This window comes from Seriola lalandi, unplaced genomic scaffold, assembly GCF_002814215.2.
Source record: "Seriola lalandi dorsalis isolate HSWRI2012SDOR001 ecotype SW California unplaced genomic scaffold, Sedor1 jcf7180002054570, whole genome shotgun sequence".
Lineage (NCBI taxonomy): Eukaryota > Metazoa > Chordata > Actinopteri > Carangiformes > Carangidae > Seriola > Seriola lalandi.
In genome coordinates this window covers 3,094,339-3,113,366 of record NW_019525123.1, presented here as the reverse complement: position 1 = coordinate 3,113,366, position 19,028 = coordinate 3,094,339, and the positions used below count along the sequence as shown (strand labels likewise).

General features: G+C 39.3%; 1 protein-coding gene across 1 annotated transcript in view; it reads left to right on the top strand.

The window, feature by feature from the left end:
- cntnap2a (contactin associated protein 2a) overlaps positions 1-19,028 on the top strand; it is a 339,851-nt gene that overhangs the window by 274,848 nt on the left and 45,975 nt on the right. Inside the window, exons 16-18 of the mRNA XM_023416970.1 lie at positions 2,815-2,971; positions 5,955-6,082; positions 18,852-19,022. Coding sequence (XP_023272738.1) covers positions 2,815-2,971; positions 5,955-6,082; positions 18,852-19,022 — 456 coding nt within the window. The remainder of the gene's footprint in view (positions 1-2,814; positions 2,972-5,954; positions 6,083-18,851; positions 19,023-19,028) is intronic.

Sequence of the window (19,028 nt, the reverse complement as noted above, 5' to 3'; positions counted from 1 at the left end):
GTACAAAATGCAGCGGACATGATGAAGATGCAGACATTAACCTCTCTCGATAAGAAAGGAGATAAATAGGTGTGTGTCTGTGTGTGTGTTGCTGAAATAACAGAAAGATAGAGACGTCACAGTAAGTAGTGTTGTGTGGCTGTCCCTGAGGACAGAAGAGGAACACAACCCCCGGCCTTATCAATCTGCCATGTCTGTTTTCTCCTCTCCTGTGGACATTTTGCATGTTTGCTGGGAATTTGGCTGCGAGAGAGAAAGGAAGGAGTGAGGATGGATGTACTGTAAAGAATAAGATTTTAAAGAGACAAGACAGTTTAGCTTGGAGTTTTTATTTCTTTGTCCTTTGAGGTTTAAGGAATAATTCTGATGTTATTATAACATTTAACAGTGAACAGTGACCTGATAATGTTAGAATCATACAGAGATATGTAGAAAAAGGTTATGCTCTCTATTATATCCTGAATATGGTTAAAAAATGATAATACGTAACATGACATGGTAGCTGTGCACATACTACAAACTGGCAGATGATGGCATGAAATGGAACAGAAGCTGAATAAATATGAAATAATAGAATATTATAAAATTATTATATTTTATATACATATTCCAGGGAAAAAATACACAATCACACACACACGGTCCTTCTCAGACACGCAAACATACATTCACACACACACACACACACACACACAGCCGTGCTCCTGAGCCTCATCTTGGCAGTGCCCTCTCCATATGAACTCTCTGCCAATATGATTCTATCTCTCCTTCCTCACATCTCCATCCATCCATGCTGTCGTTCTCTCATCTCCCCCTCCACCATCATCCTCACTCTCTCCACTCCTCCTCTCCTCGGTTGTTTGTTTTGGCAGAGCTTTAACCAAATCACACAGGAGACTTTAACTGGCACAATACGTAGCTCCCATTCCACCTGATGCCCTCCTCTCCTTCCCCCGTTCTCTCCTCTCCTCCCCTCTTTCTTCTTTGATTACTCATCCTGAAAAACAACTTGTGAAAAGGATTCATTTTGATTATTTTTTTGTTATAACATGGCAGGATTAGTGAGAGACCAAGCTGAAAGTGAAAATTAGGGCTTCAGGGGCATTCACTCACTGTTACGCTGTATGTTTTTGTCTACTTGGTTGCTTGTCACTTTAACTCAGACATGGAGACTCTTGTCTTTTCAGTATAAATCTGACCACACTGACTTACAAGTCTGACCACATTGATGTGTCCATGTTTGAAGCGTTTTCTTAACGTAAGACAGTCCATTATTTATTTTATCTTATGCATGTTTTCCATCTATGGAGCTTGGGCCTAGAGCAGGCAAACGGCGGCGCATACGCTGTCTTTTGTTTGCAGTAGAAAGAGGATTGTGAGTTTTGAGATGATTGATGCAGAAATATTCTCTCTCATTATGGGGTGTTGTTTTGCTCGTGTTATCAGGGCAAGAAGGAACATAACTACACATAATTATCCCCACTTGCCAAGTGAATGGCAAGCGAGTGGAGTTGCTCAAAGTGGTCGCAGAGCAGCTTCAAGGACGATGGCATGCAACTCACTAATTGGGTTGGGGACAACATGGATGGCGTTTTGGTAGGCTGGGGGCTTAGCTAGGTTGGCTGTGGTTGGGGACCTTACTGACCTAACTGTGAAGGTCTTAAACTGAAACTTGGTTCGCACTTGTACAGAAGTACAACAACATAAACACAAACACACAGACATACACACATACATGTACACACAGAGGGGGAGGGCTGTGAAGTCTCTTGAGGAGACAGTGTTAATCCTATTGACAATGGCTTGTCTGAACAGTGGCCTGAAGAGAGATGAGGCTAATTCTCTTTATGAGGACAATAAACCCACAGGTCACTAAGGCCAAGCACTCACACACACACACACACACACACACACACACACACACAGGCACATCTGTAGCTTCCTCCTGGAGTTTAGTCCCAGTTCAGTAGATCAAAAGTATAATAATACAGTATCACACCTCAGTGCAATTGTGCTGCATCTAAAGTCTGCTTCAATCCTCTCGTGTAAAAAAATATGGCTCAGGAGATTTCATTGTCTCTGATGGAATTTGACAAAGTGATATTGACAATGCAGCTTATATTCTGAGAATAAGGAGGGAAACGTAATATTGTTTCACTCTCTCTTGCTGTTATTGTGATATATTGCCAGCCACCAAGATATTTACACCCGTCTCTCTGCCTAGTTACTGTCCCATGCCAGAATAGGTTATCCAAGGCAAAGAAAACAATATTACATTTCTTATTGAAAAACGGCGATCCTTCACCTTTTATCCATTCATTGAAACACACACACACACACACATAAACAGGTTTTTGTGTGTCAACAAATGTGCTCGGAGGTGTGACATTCACACTGACATTCACACATAATGATACCAAAGTTAAATGCACATGCAGTGCTGAAGCTGTTTTTAGTAGATCACTAAAATTACAGGTATGATCTGTGACTAAGTGTGCCTGCCTGTCTCAAAGGCATTTACCATCCAGGTACATTAAACAAGTTGTGCAAATGAATTTCATTTAACATGCAGCTGCTAGTTGTCAATATAAATCACATTAATGTGACAAAAACCTCAAACAGTCAATGACTGAACGATTAATCACTTGTAATGGGAAGGAGCTTGGACTGTTTTGCAGCGCAACTGTTTGTGTTTGTGTTTTTGCTGTACATTTCTGTGAGGGACACAAAAAAAACAGTAGGGTCATGATTGTTGTCTTTCTTGAACGGAACTTACAAGTTTTTTGTTTGTGTCTGTCTCTGTTTGGTCCCCAGATGGGACCCCCTACACGTGGTGGGTGGGCCGGGGCAGCGAGAAGCACTTTTACTGGGGCGGCTCGGGACCTGGCATCCAGAAATGTGCTTGTGGCATCGACAGGAACTGCACTGACCCCAAATACGACTGCAACTGCGACGCCGACCTCGCACAATTGTAAGTCTGTCTGTCATGTACACATTCAGCAGGGGCACAAACAACTTGTGTGTATGTATTGATTAACTTCTTCACAGTTTTAGTTTTGCACTAAAGTCTGCAGAAACAGATGGCAGTAAAAGGTTTTCAGTCACACCAAGTCCACCCACTGCATTGGAGCATAGCGGGTTACATAGGGACGTTCATAGAGCTAAGTCAGCACATCTATTTATTCATGTCAATCTGCTGTGCATTTGGCTTAATGCTCCTTCTAGTATCCAGCTGTATCCATCTTAACTCAGTTTTGTTCCATCAATAATGCCACAATACTTTTTGGTTTATCAGAGGTTCTATAGCACATATACTGTTTAAAAATCATGCTTAAAGAAATAGTGTCTGAAAATTGACAGTTTGCTAAACTTAGCATGTGCCTTTTTATCCTTTCCAAACCCCAGAAAGAAGGATGAAAGTGTAAGGAACGGGTGGAATAGTGTGCATATCTCTTTAACTAGGTTGCTAGTAGGAGGCTAGTGGTACATCCAAGTCAAGAGTTAACATATCATTAATGAACTATTGCCACATTATTGTGAGGGATTACAGATTACATTAAAAAAATGTCCAATGTCTAATGTGTAGCATTCTCAGACCAGAAATAACAGTTAGGGCTAACGTGGGTTTTTACAGCAAAACTCATTAAGTGAGATAGTGTTAAGTTTGTCAAACACACTGGTTAGTCTTCATCCTCAAAGCCTTTTCTCTTCTAAAACTGGAACATACTGTTTGAAAATACAAACTATAATGCATAAATCTAACTTCTGTATTGCTTATCCAGGTACTGAATGTTATTCTTTAGTAAGTTAAGCGCTCCGACAGGATTATGTTAGAATAAAATAGCAGTCTGTTGTTTTTATATATACCATACTTGGCTATTTCTTCCCTGCAAGAACAACACCACTGCTTTATATCCATGTCTTCTATGTAAGTCATCAACTGGTGGGAAAGCAGACTTTTTGCCTGTAAGATGTCATCATAGCCTTGACCTTTGCATGATATCCTGTATATCGCATTCAAGAGCGTATTAAGCCAGTCAGACTGAGTTTTCAACCATTTCACAAAGTTAACACTATTTAATTAGTTAATTAGCTACAGTTGATCAAACTTGCTCACAAAAGTTGTGTTTTATTTCTGTCGTTGATAAACTTGACTCTTGCTGGCTATAAATGAAAGGCTGCTTTCATCTACATATGACTGAAATCAGCAATATATTGTTGTGTTAGAATCACTGAGAACTGCACCCACGGATTTTCTCACCTGATCAGAGGAACTTCTGTTTTACTTTCACAATATTGAATAAGTAGTCATTCAGACATGCAGCTGTTTGTAAGATATTCTCAATTTAAAATTAAATTGTAAAGGTCACGATGCCTGTTACATTTCATTTAGGTTTTAAAGTTTTAATTATATAACCAAATATCTCAACTTACAAATTTCCCTCAAGGGGCTTTACTGCACAACAGAACATCTTGCCTGAAATCAAGATGATTGCATTGCTATGTCAACTGAACTTAAAAGTGAAATGTCTTACCCATGACAGTTGACACACACAGTTTCACTGTGCTGAAACTGAAATGGTCACCACTGCTATTGCTAATGTGTGCATTGATCTACAAGCTCAGGATCTGCCTTAGCTGGACAGTCTGATGATGTGTCTTACTTCAAATGCTGAGGGGGTTGAATGATGAATGCCACTGTCAATGATGCGTTTATTTAAAAGGGAAGTTTGCCTCCAGAACCAGTTTGTGTTTTACTGCTCTTTAAGCTAGCTGATGGATATTCTCATTAAACCATCTGCATCATTGTCTGTGGGTGTGTGCATGTGTGCGTGCAAACTGTATGTGAGTAATTACTGTGTGTTAGCAAGAAGGAGAGATTTCATTCGCTTTCATGGCTCCTGCCTCATCTCTAAAACTGATGAGATTACAAATAAGTCTTACTCTGCCTGGTTCTCTCCATTAATAATGTATGCATTAATGTCTCATTGTTTGGCTGAGCGAGTTTTCGAAATATCACCCATATAACTCTATTTCCACTCATTACCCTTATTTTTGGCAGCACATGGAAAACACACACATGCACGCACACACAAACACACATTCATGACACACATATGCTTGCACACATGCTCACTCATGCACACATACATACACACAGCCACTAATGAGTTCTCTCACCGTTCATTTCCAAATTGTATTGAATGACAAATAATTAAAATCAAATAGTTCTGTGAATAATTTAAAACATGTCAAACTCAAACTCATTACCACTTTGAAAGCTGGAATTTAAATATTTAATATTCCTGCTCTTGTCTGTTGTGATGTTGTCAGTGGACTTGTTAATGTTCTAGCAAGATAAAGTAAAGAATTATTTTATTTATGTATGCTTATATTGATATAATTTTTGATTGATAGATACATTTTATTGGTTCACACTTGTTCTCATCCATACATTGATTTAAAGGTTTAATGGGCCATGTAACTTTTCTGCATTAAAATGTCTAAAAACAACTAGAAATATATACTTTGTTGAGTGGTGTACTTACATTATCCCAAATGTTTCCAGCAATTTTCAAACTCACGAGAAATCTGTGGTTTTAATCATGGAAACGGTCTGTTTCATTTGGTCGCCTGTAAATGGTGTCATATCCCCGAAACATGTGCATCAGCGTTGTGGTTGTCTGCACAAAGCAGTCAAAATTGACTAGTATATATTTTAACCGGTTGAAGGATTTTAGTCGAGCTAAGCAAAGGTTTGCAGCAGCTCGGCTCGCAGCCCCTCCAAGACATCCTATGTCCACTGATCAGCACTGGAGAAAGATTTTTAACATGAATCTGCTTCATTCAGTTTTTTTATGCAGAAATTACAGATGAAAAAAAACAAAGTGAAGAGACTAAACAGCATTCTCTTTTCCCCTCTGTCTGTATGTTTCTTTCAAACCATCTCACAGGAGAGAAGATTCTGGACTGCTGATATATAAGGAACACTTACCAGTCAGCCAGATTGCCGTAGGTGACACTAACAGACCGGGATCTTTGGCCAAGCTGACTGTTGGACCACTCCGTTGCCAGGGAGATAGTAAGTGTTATGCCATGGATAAATATGTTCTGTACTATGAAGTTGCAGCTCTTTATATTACTTTGATTAATGGGCAGCTTGGCAAATGTAATGTAACCACATTGACCTCCAGAATCAGAATTCACACTTGTGAAGATGATTGTTGATATTTGAGGTGTGTGTGAGCCACAAGGTTAATGATGGGAGGATAGGGGATTAATCAATTATCAAAACTGTTGCCAATTCATTTTCTATAGATCAACTCATTAATCAATCACTTCTTTAAGAAAAAATCTTAAATTTGTTGGTTCCTCTGGTTGTTGGTTGCACTGTTGCCTCACAGCAAGAAGGTTCGGGGTTCAAACCTTGGTTTGTTCATGCTTTGTGTGTGGAATTTAAATGTTCTCCTCGTGCTTGCGTGTGTTTCCTCTGGGCACTCCAGCTTCCTGCCACAGTCACAGACGTGCAGGTTAATTGGAAACTCTAAATTACCCGTAGGTGTGACTGTGCATGGTTGTTTGTCTCTAAATGTCAGCCCTGTGATAGACTGGCAAACTGACCAGTGTGTACCCTGCCACTCACCCAACCCAGCGACCCTCAAAGGATAAGCAGTATAGCGAATGGATGGATGGTACCAGCTTCTCCACTGTGAGGATTTGAATATAAATCAGTTTATCAGACCAAAAAAAATCAATTTGAAGATGTTACTGAGAGGAAACTCTGATGGGAATTTTCACAATTTTCTCACATTTTATAGACCAAATGCTTAGTCAGTTAATTGAGAAAATAATCTGTATAGTAATTGATACAGAAAATAGTTATTAATTACAGCCCTCATACAGTCAGTGACATACAATAAGTAGTTTTAGTGTAAGTATTGTTTTTGATTAGAATGTGCTCTATGCTGTTAATAATATAAATTTGGGGGATTTAGTATAAAGACATTTTGTATACATTGAACTGAACTCATTTAGCTCATTTAAGATCATCTACAATATTGGAACCTTATGGAGACTTGGTCCCCGTGAGTCCAGAGTGCGGAACAGACAGCACAGTTCTACACACGGATATCAAGTTGTGCTCTGATTCAAAAGAAGTTAAAAGGTCAGTAATGCACACAGGAGCTAAATCACACTGTGCTTCAGAGTTACCAGCAAGATCTTAAAAAGAAGTTCAAACTTTAAAGGGAGTCTGCACAAGAGGATGGAAACTGGTTTGAGAATTTCGGATTAGCTGCAGGTATAAAAGGACCTTTGAGTGAGGCAGGAGGACTGCAGGTTATTAAGAGGAAATGTGCTCATTAATGACCTTCCCCAAGTCAGCTACTGAGAGGATAGGTTTCATTTTCAAAATAATTCGCAGCTTGTTGTAGAGGCATGACTGCATAACCTTTGTGAAGGGCTCATCAAAGGTTGAATCAAGAGAACACCTCCAGTCTCTTTATCATGGCCCTTATTAAAATTCTCCAGTTGACATTGTGTGTAGCTTTTGAACAATCGGGGAGAGCTAAAGGACTTTTTTAATTTGAGGTTTAGTTGTAGGAAATTCCTGGACAAGCGGTCAATGGTACTTGAGCAGACTTTTGGATTCCATGTGAAAGGTAGACATGATATTATAATTTAACCATGTGGAAGAATTTATAGAGAGACAAGAAGCTACGGGAGCAATGAGGAGGACACACCTTGTGATTTCTTGCATTAATTTCGACCTTAAACTTAATTTTCATCAAAATAAGGACACTTTTAATGTACTGATATTTAGATTATTATCAAAGATACTGGGGCTGGAGATAGAACCTAGCCCAGTGTTAATCATTTTAGGAATATTGGAAAAGCTGAACTCTGAAGGAAGAACTCTGTTGTTTTGTTGTTCATTCTTTACTCTGTGTTGTGAAGATTTTCTTTGTGGGTGATTGATAAAGAGTCCACTTCAAGGATATTGTTTGTGATATGTTTGCTAAGATGCCTGTTCAACCATTGTAGTGTTTCTGAAATGCCAACACATTGCTGAAACTAAATCTTTTGTTCCAAGAAAGTCATTTGTGACCTGCAGAAGGGTTGTCTGCTATGCAGGGAAGCAGCCCTAAAACCTGACTGGAGTGTTTCCAAAATTCAATTAAAACTGAATAAATTAGCAGTGGGACTATTGCATTCTCAATAACCTATGATTGGCATGCCAGTCAGGAACATTGGGCCTCATTCACCAATATCGTAAGTATTTTCTTAAATTCTTTCTTAAGTTATTCTGAAGAAAGTTCTTAAGAAAACTCTAAGTCAGATTCATGAACGTGTTCTTAAACTGCAGAATTGTGTGCACCTGTCTTCTTAAATTGATGAATGCCAATCTCCTTGTACATTGAAAGTGTGTGCCAGTTGGCCCTAATTAGCATATGTAAACACCTGAAAATGCCCTTAAAAGGGCCTGAGACTGAAGGATCGTGTGGAAACACAGACAGAAGTCACAAGGGAAAGTTGAGAAAATGCCAAAACAAAAATCTAAAGATAGAGCACCAGAATCAAAACGAAAAAGGAACTTTAGTAGTTCTGTGGAGGTATTGCTACAGGAAGAGAGCCAGAAACAAGCGGTTAAGTGTTAATGCAGTGTTCATTTATTTCAAACGACCATAATTCTTTGTAAAATAACGAAAGTTTTTTTTTTAAAATATTATACATGACAAAAATATAATTGTTACTTAAATAATATAATATTATATAACTGTAGAACAGAAGAAAACGCAATAACCAGTTATTTTGCTCAAACATGTGAGCACTCAAATGTGCATGAAAGTACTTTTGAGTGTGCGTAGATTCTGTTCCTACCTGAGAACAAATCCAAATAAGAAAATATTGGTGAATGTCAGAATCTTCGTAAAAAGTACATAAGTTGGTTTTAAGAATAAATTTCTTCTTAAGAGCATAAGAGGTACTGGGTTTCAAAAGATACATCATCTTGTTTGAAAGTCCGCAAGATAATGTAGGACATCATTTTCAGGGTTTTGGACAATGCCCTGTGCCCTACCAAAAGTTGTGAGGCTCCTGTTTCTCCTTAATCTCCTGACAGTCTGCTTGACTCAACCTTTCATAATGCATTTTCTGTACCAAATGAAAATTACTCATAAAAACCAAGTAAATGTCAGTGGTCTCCATTACTATTGATGCATTCACAAATGTAATAGAGGGAAAGTGAAAGGATTTTGTAATACTGGTGGGCAAAGTGCGAGGCATCTTAAAATGATAGCTGGCTACATTTATACACTTACATTTAAATTACTACTTGAATTGGCCATTTTAAGTGACAGCTGCATGGTGTGCAATTCACTGCAGCTGCAAAGGCAGTAAAACAGAGAACTTGGATGCTATTTACTCATTAAAACATTTTCATTTCAAGCAAGAAGATACACAAAATGGTTAATGATATGATGATTGTCACTCTCTTTGTTTGTCTACATCTCTGTAACCGTTAGTTGGGAAGCCTCTGACTGCAGTCAAGTATATATGGTCTACTGTTGCTCATTTCAACAGTGTGGGATCAGCCAGTCATGGATATCTAGATGTTTTCTGGCACATTCTGTAAAGATTTTCAAGTACTGTAGCACAAAAGCCATCCCAGCCTGCAGTAAAAATGCCCCATCTCTGCCATGGTTGAACCACAACTGCAATATTTATCAATAGGTGCTGCTCAGCTTACACACATCTAAGCATTGGCAAACCCACAATCAAACCCACCCACTACATTTCTTTAAGGGTGATGGAAACGGGACAAAAGTAATTCTATAGATCAATGAGGTGTTGACAATAATTAAAATTGTGGAGTTTACTATAATACCAAAAAGCAAACTAATAAGTGTCACTGTGGTGTAGTCACACAGTAGCCTATAGGCTACTTTTATCTTAAATTAAAGAAGTGGTAACTTAAACAACCATCATATTTCAAAAGGACTGTTGTGCAGGGGTTGATGGAAGTGAGAGCTGGTTCATGTTCTGATTGTTTATATGTCTTGTCTGTCAAGTCAGGGACCATTTCAGTCTGACACCCTTTTTTGTTCACAATACTGGTGTAAAATCAATAAAGAAAGATGGCAAAAAAATGGCACCCAGTATCGACAACTTGTACAGGTGTCTAAAATAGCAGCAGCATCTAAAAAAAGAGAGAGTGAGAGAGAGTACTTTTGTCTTAATTATCTTCACTCTCCACATGTGGAAGAAAATGTTGCCTTTCTTCTTCTCTAATCCAAGTGGAAATGAAGCGTTATCGGTATGTCTGTACAATACTGTCAGACATCGTTAAATAAACTTTTTAGAAAGTAAAAAACTTTGAACGTAAGAATGTTCTGTTGGTGGTTTGGATGGGGTCTTAATTAAAAACTATCGTGAGAGAGAACAAGAGAAAAGACTTGATGCGTAGCAGAGTACAATGAAGCACATTGTTATTCTGGAGTTGCACTTGAGGCCTGTGTAAAAATAACACATTTAGAATATTCACATTGAGGCGATCATTCAGAGAAACAGTTGCCTTATCTTGACTGTTCTGTTGTGGAAAATAACTTTGTGTATGTTTTTGTGCACTTAGACATGTGTGTTCTTGTTTGTGTAGGCATAAGCATTTGTGCTAATGTATGCATGTGTGGCCAGATAAAACAGTGCGTAAAGCAGTATCTGAACTCTAGTTAGAGTATTTCCATCTAAACACTCATCCTCTCATCCTTTTATTCTCTTCCATCCAGTCCCTGTAGTTCTGGTTGTTTCTCTGGCAAACAGCAGATAGCAGATACTGCAGAAACACAAATACACATGCATACACTAAGTGGCAGTTTAATCCCTGCTGTTTCTCTCCCCGTCTATTCCTCTAATCATTGTTGGCACACTGCTCTCTGTGGGACATTGGGTCAACTGTAAGACACACGGATTCTGAAGCTCTATCATATTGACCGCCTCTCTTTCCACACAACCCATGAGCCCGATCTGTTCACTTTGTCCTGAATCTATCTGCAGTGTGTCAGTCCTGCAGTGTGTATCATGTTTCTGTCAGGTTGGCACGGATTAACTGCATCACATTCCTGATGCATCTGTTTTACTTGGCTAAATGAAACATTTCTCATTCTGAATTTGAGTGGGCTTTCAGGCAAACTCGTAAAAGCCAAATGGAGATTGGGAACTTTATCCTAATGATGTAAAACCACACAACCATAAGCAACAGCTCGACTTACAAGGGGCCAATCAGTAGTTGCAGGGCTGGATTAAAGGTTAGCACCCTGGCGGTATGCAATGCACATCAAAATACCTGACACTGACATGTCAGGATACATCACCACGCAGCTCTATTCTCCAGAAAAGAAGACATTTTATAACTTTTTCTCCCCGAGATCCACTCGTACAGGTTACTGTACCTTGACTTTTGTCTGCTGTGTGCTATTGGTATTAATTGACCCATGTCAGATAAAGCCTTTCTGCAACCAAAAGTACAATCTGTTTGGAGGCACCCTGGTAGCCGCCAGGAGCCAAGAAGCTGCTTTGTTTGCTCACAGATTGCCTCAGGCTAGCTATGAGTCTTTTCACTCATCCCTCCTGATTGTGACCTGAACATAAACAGACTAGAACAACGGTAAAAGGCAACATACGTTATTTTATTTATAGTCCAGAACAAATGAAGCAAACTACAGGTATGAAAGCAGCCTCAGTCTGATTTTGACTTCCCAAATGCATCATCCATTAACATATTCAGAACAGAACAGTATGAATTCCTCAATTAAATGGTTTTGTCTTTTGAGATTTCCCCTGCCTTTTCCATCCTCTGTCTTTATTTATTTTTATCTCCTAAGAAAAAATAGATTAAAATGTCATAGAGCAGAAGTAATGTCGGTATCTGAGTCTGTGTGATGTAACAAAGTACCAGAGAGGTTTTGTGGAAAGTAATATCCTGTGGAAAGGAAAAGCAAACATGGATTTCATCTTTAGCGCAAGGCATGATCATTATGATGATAATGCTTTATATATTATCTATCGACTGCTCATTTTTCATACTAAAGGGAATAATAGAGTGGAGCTCTGCAATCTCAGTGGACTGTGAGTGTAGATATGTGCGTTCTGCATGTTTTAGAGAGAGAAAGAGCTGGATTTAAAAAGACAAAGGAATGTTTATACATCTCTCATCTACTATAATTTTCACCCTCAGTCTGTCCGTCCATTCATCTGTTGAGGCAGGAAGTGCAGAACATGACAGAAACCATGCCCTTTCTCCTCACTGGTGTCACACTCATTACTGTCCCCTCATCAACAATCTGGTGCCACTCTCACTAACGTCCCTTCATCACAGAGCTGCCAACATACAAACAAACCATGATTTAATGACCCATGACATCACATCTGTTTGTGTGTGTGGGTCTATCGTGTCGCAGTATGGCAGGCACAATTACTAAAGATGGATCATTCTGTCACTTGGGAGGAGCCATATTCTCTTTGTCTTACTCTATTATCTGCTTTGTGTGAGACTCTTTTATATTGAGTGACCAAATTAACAAACTAACTTTAAAATAAAGATGACTTTGAAGTATGTTTGCCATAGTGCAGGCCAAGACACTGGAACATGGAGCATACATTATAAATTTGCCCATTAAAGCATATTAAACATATATTAAAAATTTCACACGTGAATAAGTACTCCGTGCATGATTGATGCTTCTCATACTTCGTATGGAGCTCTGTCTCAGTAAGAGCAATGATGATCGGCTGCCATATAATGGGTTTTCATAGGCAAATGACTAATGTCTTAGTCAGTCAGGGAAAGTTTTAGTAAGGAGGTACTTATGTGTCTGTGTGTATGTGGACGTGCATGCTCCTGTTTGTGTATTACTGTCTCTCTTTTTATGGTCGGTACAAGAGCAAGTATGTATGTAAGAGTGCAACTGTCTGTGTGGGTGTTTGTGTGTGTACGTGTGTATACGTATGTGTGTCTGTGTGCGTGTGCGTGTGTTTGTGTGTGTGTGTGTGTGTGTGTGTGTGTGTGTGTGTGTGTGTGTACATGTGCCAGCATTGATGAAGCCCATTTCCATGGCTGCTTTAGTGGCAGCCCATACAGTCACAGGCAGACAGAGAGGAATTAGTCTCATTTATAGATGTTAAAAGGGTTTGGACATTTTAATAGAAGGGAATGAAAATAAATGACAGCATATGAAGCAAAGCAGCATATATTCTATTGTTATAATGTAATGCACCTGCTATGAGACCTGCTTGGTCTCGTGACTGACCATGAACGGGACCTTCCAAGGGTCACCTATAATAGTTCAAAACAAATGAATGGGTTTTTATCCATTTGTCGCTGTTCATATGCCCACATATAATGTCTTTGTAACTGATGTCATTCTACCATTGAGGGTCTGGTGAGTTCAGTCTTTTCCTGGAGGGTCTATAATCAGCAATCTATTTGTGTTTACTCCTAATCTTTCATTTTCATTTGTCTGTCTCTCTCTCTAAAACTGCTTTGACAAACACTGAACATTATGACCTTCATGAAGGGAGGATTTACTGCACGACTGTTGTATTGGACTGCATTCGTTTTAGTTAGGTATTCCAAATAAAATGACAACTGAGTGTAACTCTTAGCTCTGAAGGTTTAGTGCTAAAAATGTGTGGCAAGCAAATTAATTACAAAGTGAGATTGAAAGGCTTCGCAGGTCTCAGATGGCAGACATAAACTAATTACCTTAAGATCAAATGCTACATTTACTGTGAATATACTGTACAGAGACCATGAGATTACATGCCACTGATGGCTCAATTACACACAAATGAGATGCAATACAGGTCTCAATGGAAATTTTAAAATGAGCGAGGAAGAAATATATATATGTGATGTGAGATAGTTCAACATGTTGCAGAACTAGGCTACATATCTAGGTTCAAGTGTTTTGAACAGTGATATCTGAAACATGCCCTGAGGGGCAAGTCAAAGGCATTGCCTTCCATGACATGTGCTGCTGTTTCTTCTGTTAGATGAAGCTATTCTTAGTCCTTTGATGAAAAACAACTTTTCACCTGAAGTATGTAGCAAAATAAGTAGCAAGTGAAAAAGTTAAATTATTATTATTAATCCGGAAAACTGTTTAATAAGTGCTATATCAGGCCTGAGATCCTAAATGTCACTATTATGCTGTGATATTATACCTCACACTGTGTGTACATGCAGGTAATTAATGTGAGCCCAGTATACTTGAGGAGTCTGAAAGCTTTGTGGGGACAAAGATGCTGGTTCCCACACGTGTAAATGGCCAATTGAGGATTAAGACATGACTTTAGAGTTCAGGTTAGAATTGTGATGGTTAGTGGCTAAGGAATGCATTATGTCAATATCAGGTCCCCACAAGTATAGCAAAACAAGGATGTTTTTGGCACGTGTGTGTGTTTGTGTGTGTGGCTGAAAATGTCCATGTTAATGACCAGAGACAGTGCAGTCAGTCATCCTTACCATCTGCTGGTGCTGGCATGTAACCCATCTGGTCAACCATAGACAAATGAATCATGTAGTTGGCTTCCAGACCCAGACTTCACCTCAAACTGTACCTAACATCATGTCAGCCCCCGCAAGTTCAGTGGCAGTGATTTTGCTGTTGTTTTTGTTTTTCGTTTTGGTTTTTTTACACACCTGTGGCCTAATCCAGAGGTCAACAGCTGCTCTCAGTGAAACAGTGTAACACAATTTTTCAGTTCAATTAATTGATGGATCAAAGTGGTGTACACAATATGTAAAAGAAAAACAAAACAAAAAAATGTAATAAGAGGTTGGGCTGCAGACCTTTCTCAATTTCTCTTGGGTATAAACATGATTCTTCTGTATTAATACGTGCAGGGCAGTTACATTTGGGGTATCTGCTTGAATGTGTTGCTTTACTTCTTTAGATGCAGTGAAACCTTTCAACCATGTTTGACATGACAGTGTAATCCAGGACAAAAGCCCCAACAACATCAGATTTTTCGCTTACAGTACCTCATCTGCTGTTAATCATTTGCTTTATTAAGCACTAGTCACATATATTAATTAGTCTGGTAAAGAATCTATTGAAACAATATCAGTGATTTCCATTCTAACAAGACAACGGGTCTATAGACACGCTAGCATCTCTGTGGGGATGTACTTACAGCAGTGCATTCAGCTAAATTCTAACAGTAGATTGCTAACGTGTTCATAATGGTAACATTAAAACATTGATGTTGTGCACATATAATATTTACCATGTGTACTATCTTAGTTTAGGGATATGTCATCATGCTGAAGGTATTATGTCATAAACCAAATTATTTCACAAACTAAAATCTGGACGATGATGGCACAAGATGAAAAGTCAATTATTAACTCATCCTGAGGGGGACATGAAAATGTGCGCCAAATGTAATTTCACTCAAAGTCAACCTGCTGGTGGCGCTACTGGAAAGGTCAGGGGACCAGTGGTGGTGGACCTACCAACTCACTGACAGACTGACATTCCCAGCAGTCCTTGTTTGCATTGTGAAGTGTTTAAAATAGGCACACTGGGATAGGAGGATGTGGAGGCCACCACCTAGCTGCAAGGTATTTTTGAAATATAAAACATTTTAGTCTAAACCTTGAAAGATGAAAATGAAGACCAATCTCCCATTATCCTGTTACTACATTTAAGAAAGCTTCCAATAGTCAAGCGGTTCAGCAACAGAAGCCACACACAAACTGAAAGTAGAGACGGAGATACTCTTGGCCAAGACCGTATTGTCCTCAGTAGTGCATCACACAATAAGAACAATGCAGGTAACAGAATTAGAATTTCACCTTGAGAACCAATTAGGCAGAGAAAAATGGCTTTTCAAGAAAACCATGTCAGAGTCTGTTTGAGAACCGCCTGCGTTTCAAGCACCTATCTGTCGCCATTCACATAGTTCAAAAAAGGCTTTCTTGTTTTCATGTACTAAGTCTTCTCCATATGAATGCATAAGAAAGATTATTGAATGCACAAAGGAGGTTACAGTTCAGGGCAGTGTCTCACTCCCATGTTCTCACATGCACTTTGGCATCACTTTTTAACGCACTGGGTACCCCTATTATTATTATTTTATTACTATTATTCCATTATTCTCTACTGCAGTAGCGCATGAGTCAAGCAGGCTGCAGCCTGTCTGTTAACGTGTACATTTTCTCTGTATTAAACCACACCGCAGTCTGTACCTAACCTTAACCAAGTGCTTTGAGTGCCAACACATAACCATGACAACAATCTTTCACTAACCTTATCCAATGCGATTTTGTTGTGCGCTTTGTACGCCCTCCATCCACTCCAACCACCCCCTGGTGACTCCACTGCCGTTAATAACTGTGGCACTTCATTCAGTCATAACCCAGAGCTTTAAAAAGTGACGCCAAGGGGCCCTGACCAAGCATCCGTATGTGATGAGTTGGGAGTGACAATGTGTTGTACTGTTCCTTCTGCTTGTGTGCCAGTTGGCTCTTCAAATTTATTTAAATCTGTGGCATAAACCTAATTAGCGTTGTCTTTAAACATCAAGTTATTAGGCATTATGGTTTATTGTCTAATATTTGTCATGTCTTAGTCAGGGAAGACATTTATGTGCTGGAACAGTTTTTCTAAACATTTGTTTGATAAATATTTCAATATGGGAGTGATAAATGTGCCACAGAGCTTCGCCAACCGGTTGCATCTGTGAATCTGGCACAAGGGCAATCAGTGGTTTATGATTTGGCTTCCATAACAATGTTTTCTCTCCAGCACTCAATTTCTGTCAACTCCCTTATTTTTTCTTCTCCTTTCCTTCTCACACCATGGATCCCTTTTGAGTTCTTTGTCTATAACCTTCCATTTCCCTTTTTTTCCTCTTTTCTCTCTCCCTACTTCTGAAGCGTGACTCACCTCCCAGCTATATTTCTATATCTGTGACAGTATGTTCACTCTCTTGCTTGAAGCTCTTAAGGTCTCATTCAGTGCATAAAAATAGATATTTCACATATTTCATCTCATCTATGTATTTTTGATGTAACATATTTGATACACAAAAGAAAACTGAACAAACACTTAAGCCCCAGCATATGTTACAATCATCAAAACAGGTCTTTGTAATCAGTCAGTAATTGTACATCTGAGTGTTCCCAAATATGTGACCATAATATTCCTTCTTATAATGATGAATGGATGAATTAATGAATTTGAAATATCAGAGTAAAGTCCTGAAATAACCCAGTTTAGTGACTGGACGTGCCACCTATAGAGAAATGAACAGTATTCCAACTCAAATCACATTAATCACAAAGCCAGCATCTCTAGGTGGTCGTGTGTGTATGTGTGTGTGTGTGTGTGTGTGTGTGTGTGTGTGTGTGACCTTGGTGACAGGATGTGAGGGAAGAAAGAGATGGGATCCATGACACTGGGGAACGCTTATCGCACTGAACCATGAGACACGCACAAACACAGAGATGCATGGACACTGGTACATACAGACACTTAGATGCATACACTCACACAAATTACATACACACGGGCTCGTTTGCAGACACAAATGAGCATAAGCTCACAGACTGAAAGGGAGAACACTGGTGCTGAAATGATAAGTCAATTACCTGATTAGTTGCTTGACAGAAAATTAATCAAGCGACAGTGTTTTTTTATAACAGACAAACATGAACTTATCTAGAAACAAATGACACGTATTCTCTGGATCCAACATCTCAATTTTGAGGATATGCCACTTTTCTTTGCTTTCTATGATTATGAATTGAATATCTTTGGTTTTTGAGTGTTTGAACAAAATAAGCAGTTCGAAGATGTCAGAATGCAAAAATCACTGAAAGGTTCATTGATAGTTATATTAAAGATTAGTTGCAGCCCTAACACCCACACACACACCTCCCCCTCGGCTCCACTGTTCCTGTTTTCCAGGGTTATTGTGGGGGCCGTGAGGCCAGTCCTCTGAGGCATCAAACAGATCTGACACAGCTGATACCACATTAGCCTTCACTCTCCTCTTCTTCCTCCTACCCTCCATAAGGCCCCGATCTCCTCCTCGTCTCCTGTCATCTGCCCTCTACATTACTTTACTCTCCTCTTTTCCATCTCTTCTTCAATCCTCTCACCCATGCATGGCCTCTTTCCTCTTTTTCTGTCTTCTCTCCTCAGCTGTCCTCTCCACGCTCTCTGCTCCTCGTCCTCTTCTTCCCTCCTACTCTTTGTCTTCGTTGAGTGATAGGAGTGATACACAGGCACGGTGAGGGGAGAAAAGAAAGCAGAGAAGTCACTTCATCAACCACAGTCTGATAATTCATCAGCAGCTGTTTAGCGTGCTGCTACTTTGTCTTCATTAGCCGTTGCTGGTTTCGCTTCATTCAAAAGTCATTAGAAAAGTTGTTATCAAAAATCCTGTAACGTTTTCTCCATGTTCTCTCGTCTTCTTCTCAGGTGTTCATTTGGAGGGAAAAATGCTCTCGCTCTGTTATTTTGATATTACCGAATTTCTATTGAATATTATGGAAGCTGCAGGAAATTGCATGCTCCGTTAAGGCCTCTCCATAGAAATAGAGATTGTCATGAAATCACTTTTTCTGAGGAGATATTAAATAAACCCACTTAAACAATGGATGTGAGATAACATTGTTTTATAAAGAATACATTAGCCATTTGAAATGAAACCGTTTCTGCAGTGAATTTATTTTGCAGCTTATCAGATATGAAGTGTTTACCACAGTGGTAATTGAGGGTACAGTAGGTGCGAGAGAGATGAGTTGGTTAAAAGTTGTAATTCAGTTTGGTTTTCCTTCACAGATAACTACTGGAACGCTGCATCTTTCACCACCCCGTCATCCTACCTCCACTTTGCCACCTTCCAGGGTGAGACCAGTGCCGACATCTCTTTCTACTTCAAGACCAGCGCACCCTACGGCGTCTTTCTGGAAAACCTGGGCAACACTGACTTTATTCGCTTGGAGCTAAAATGTAAGA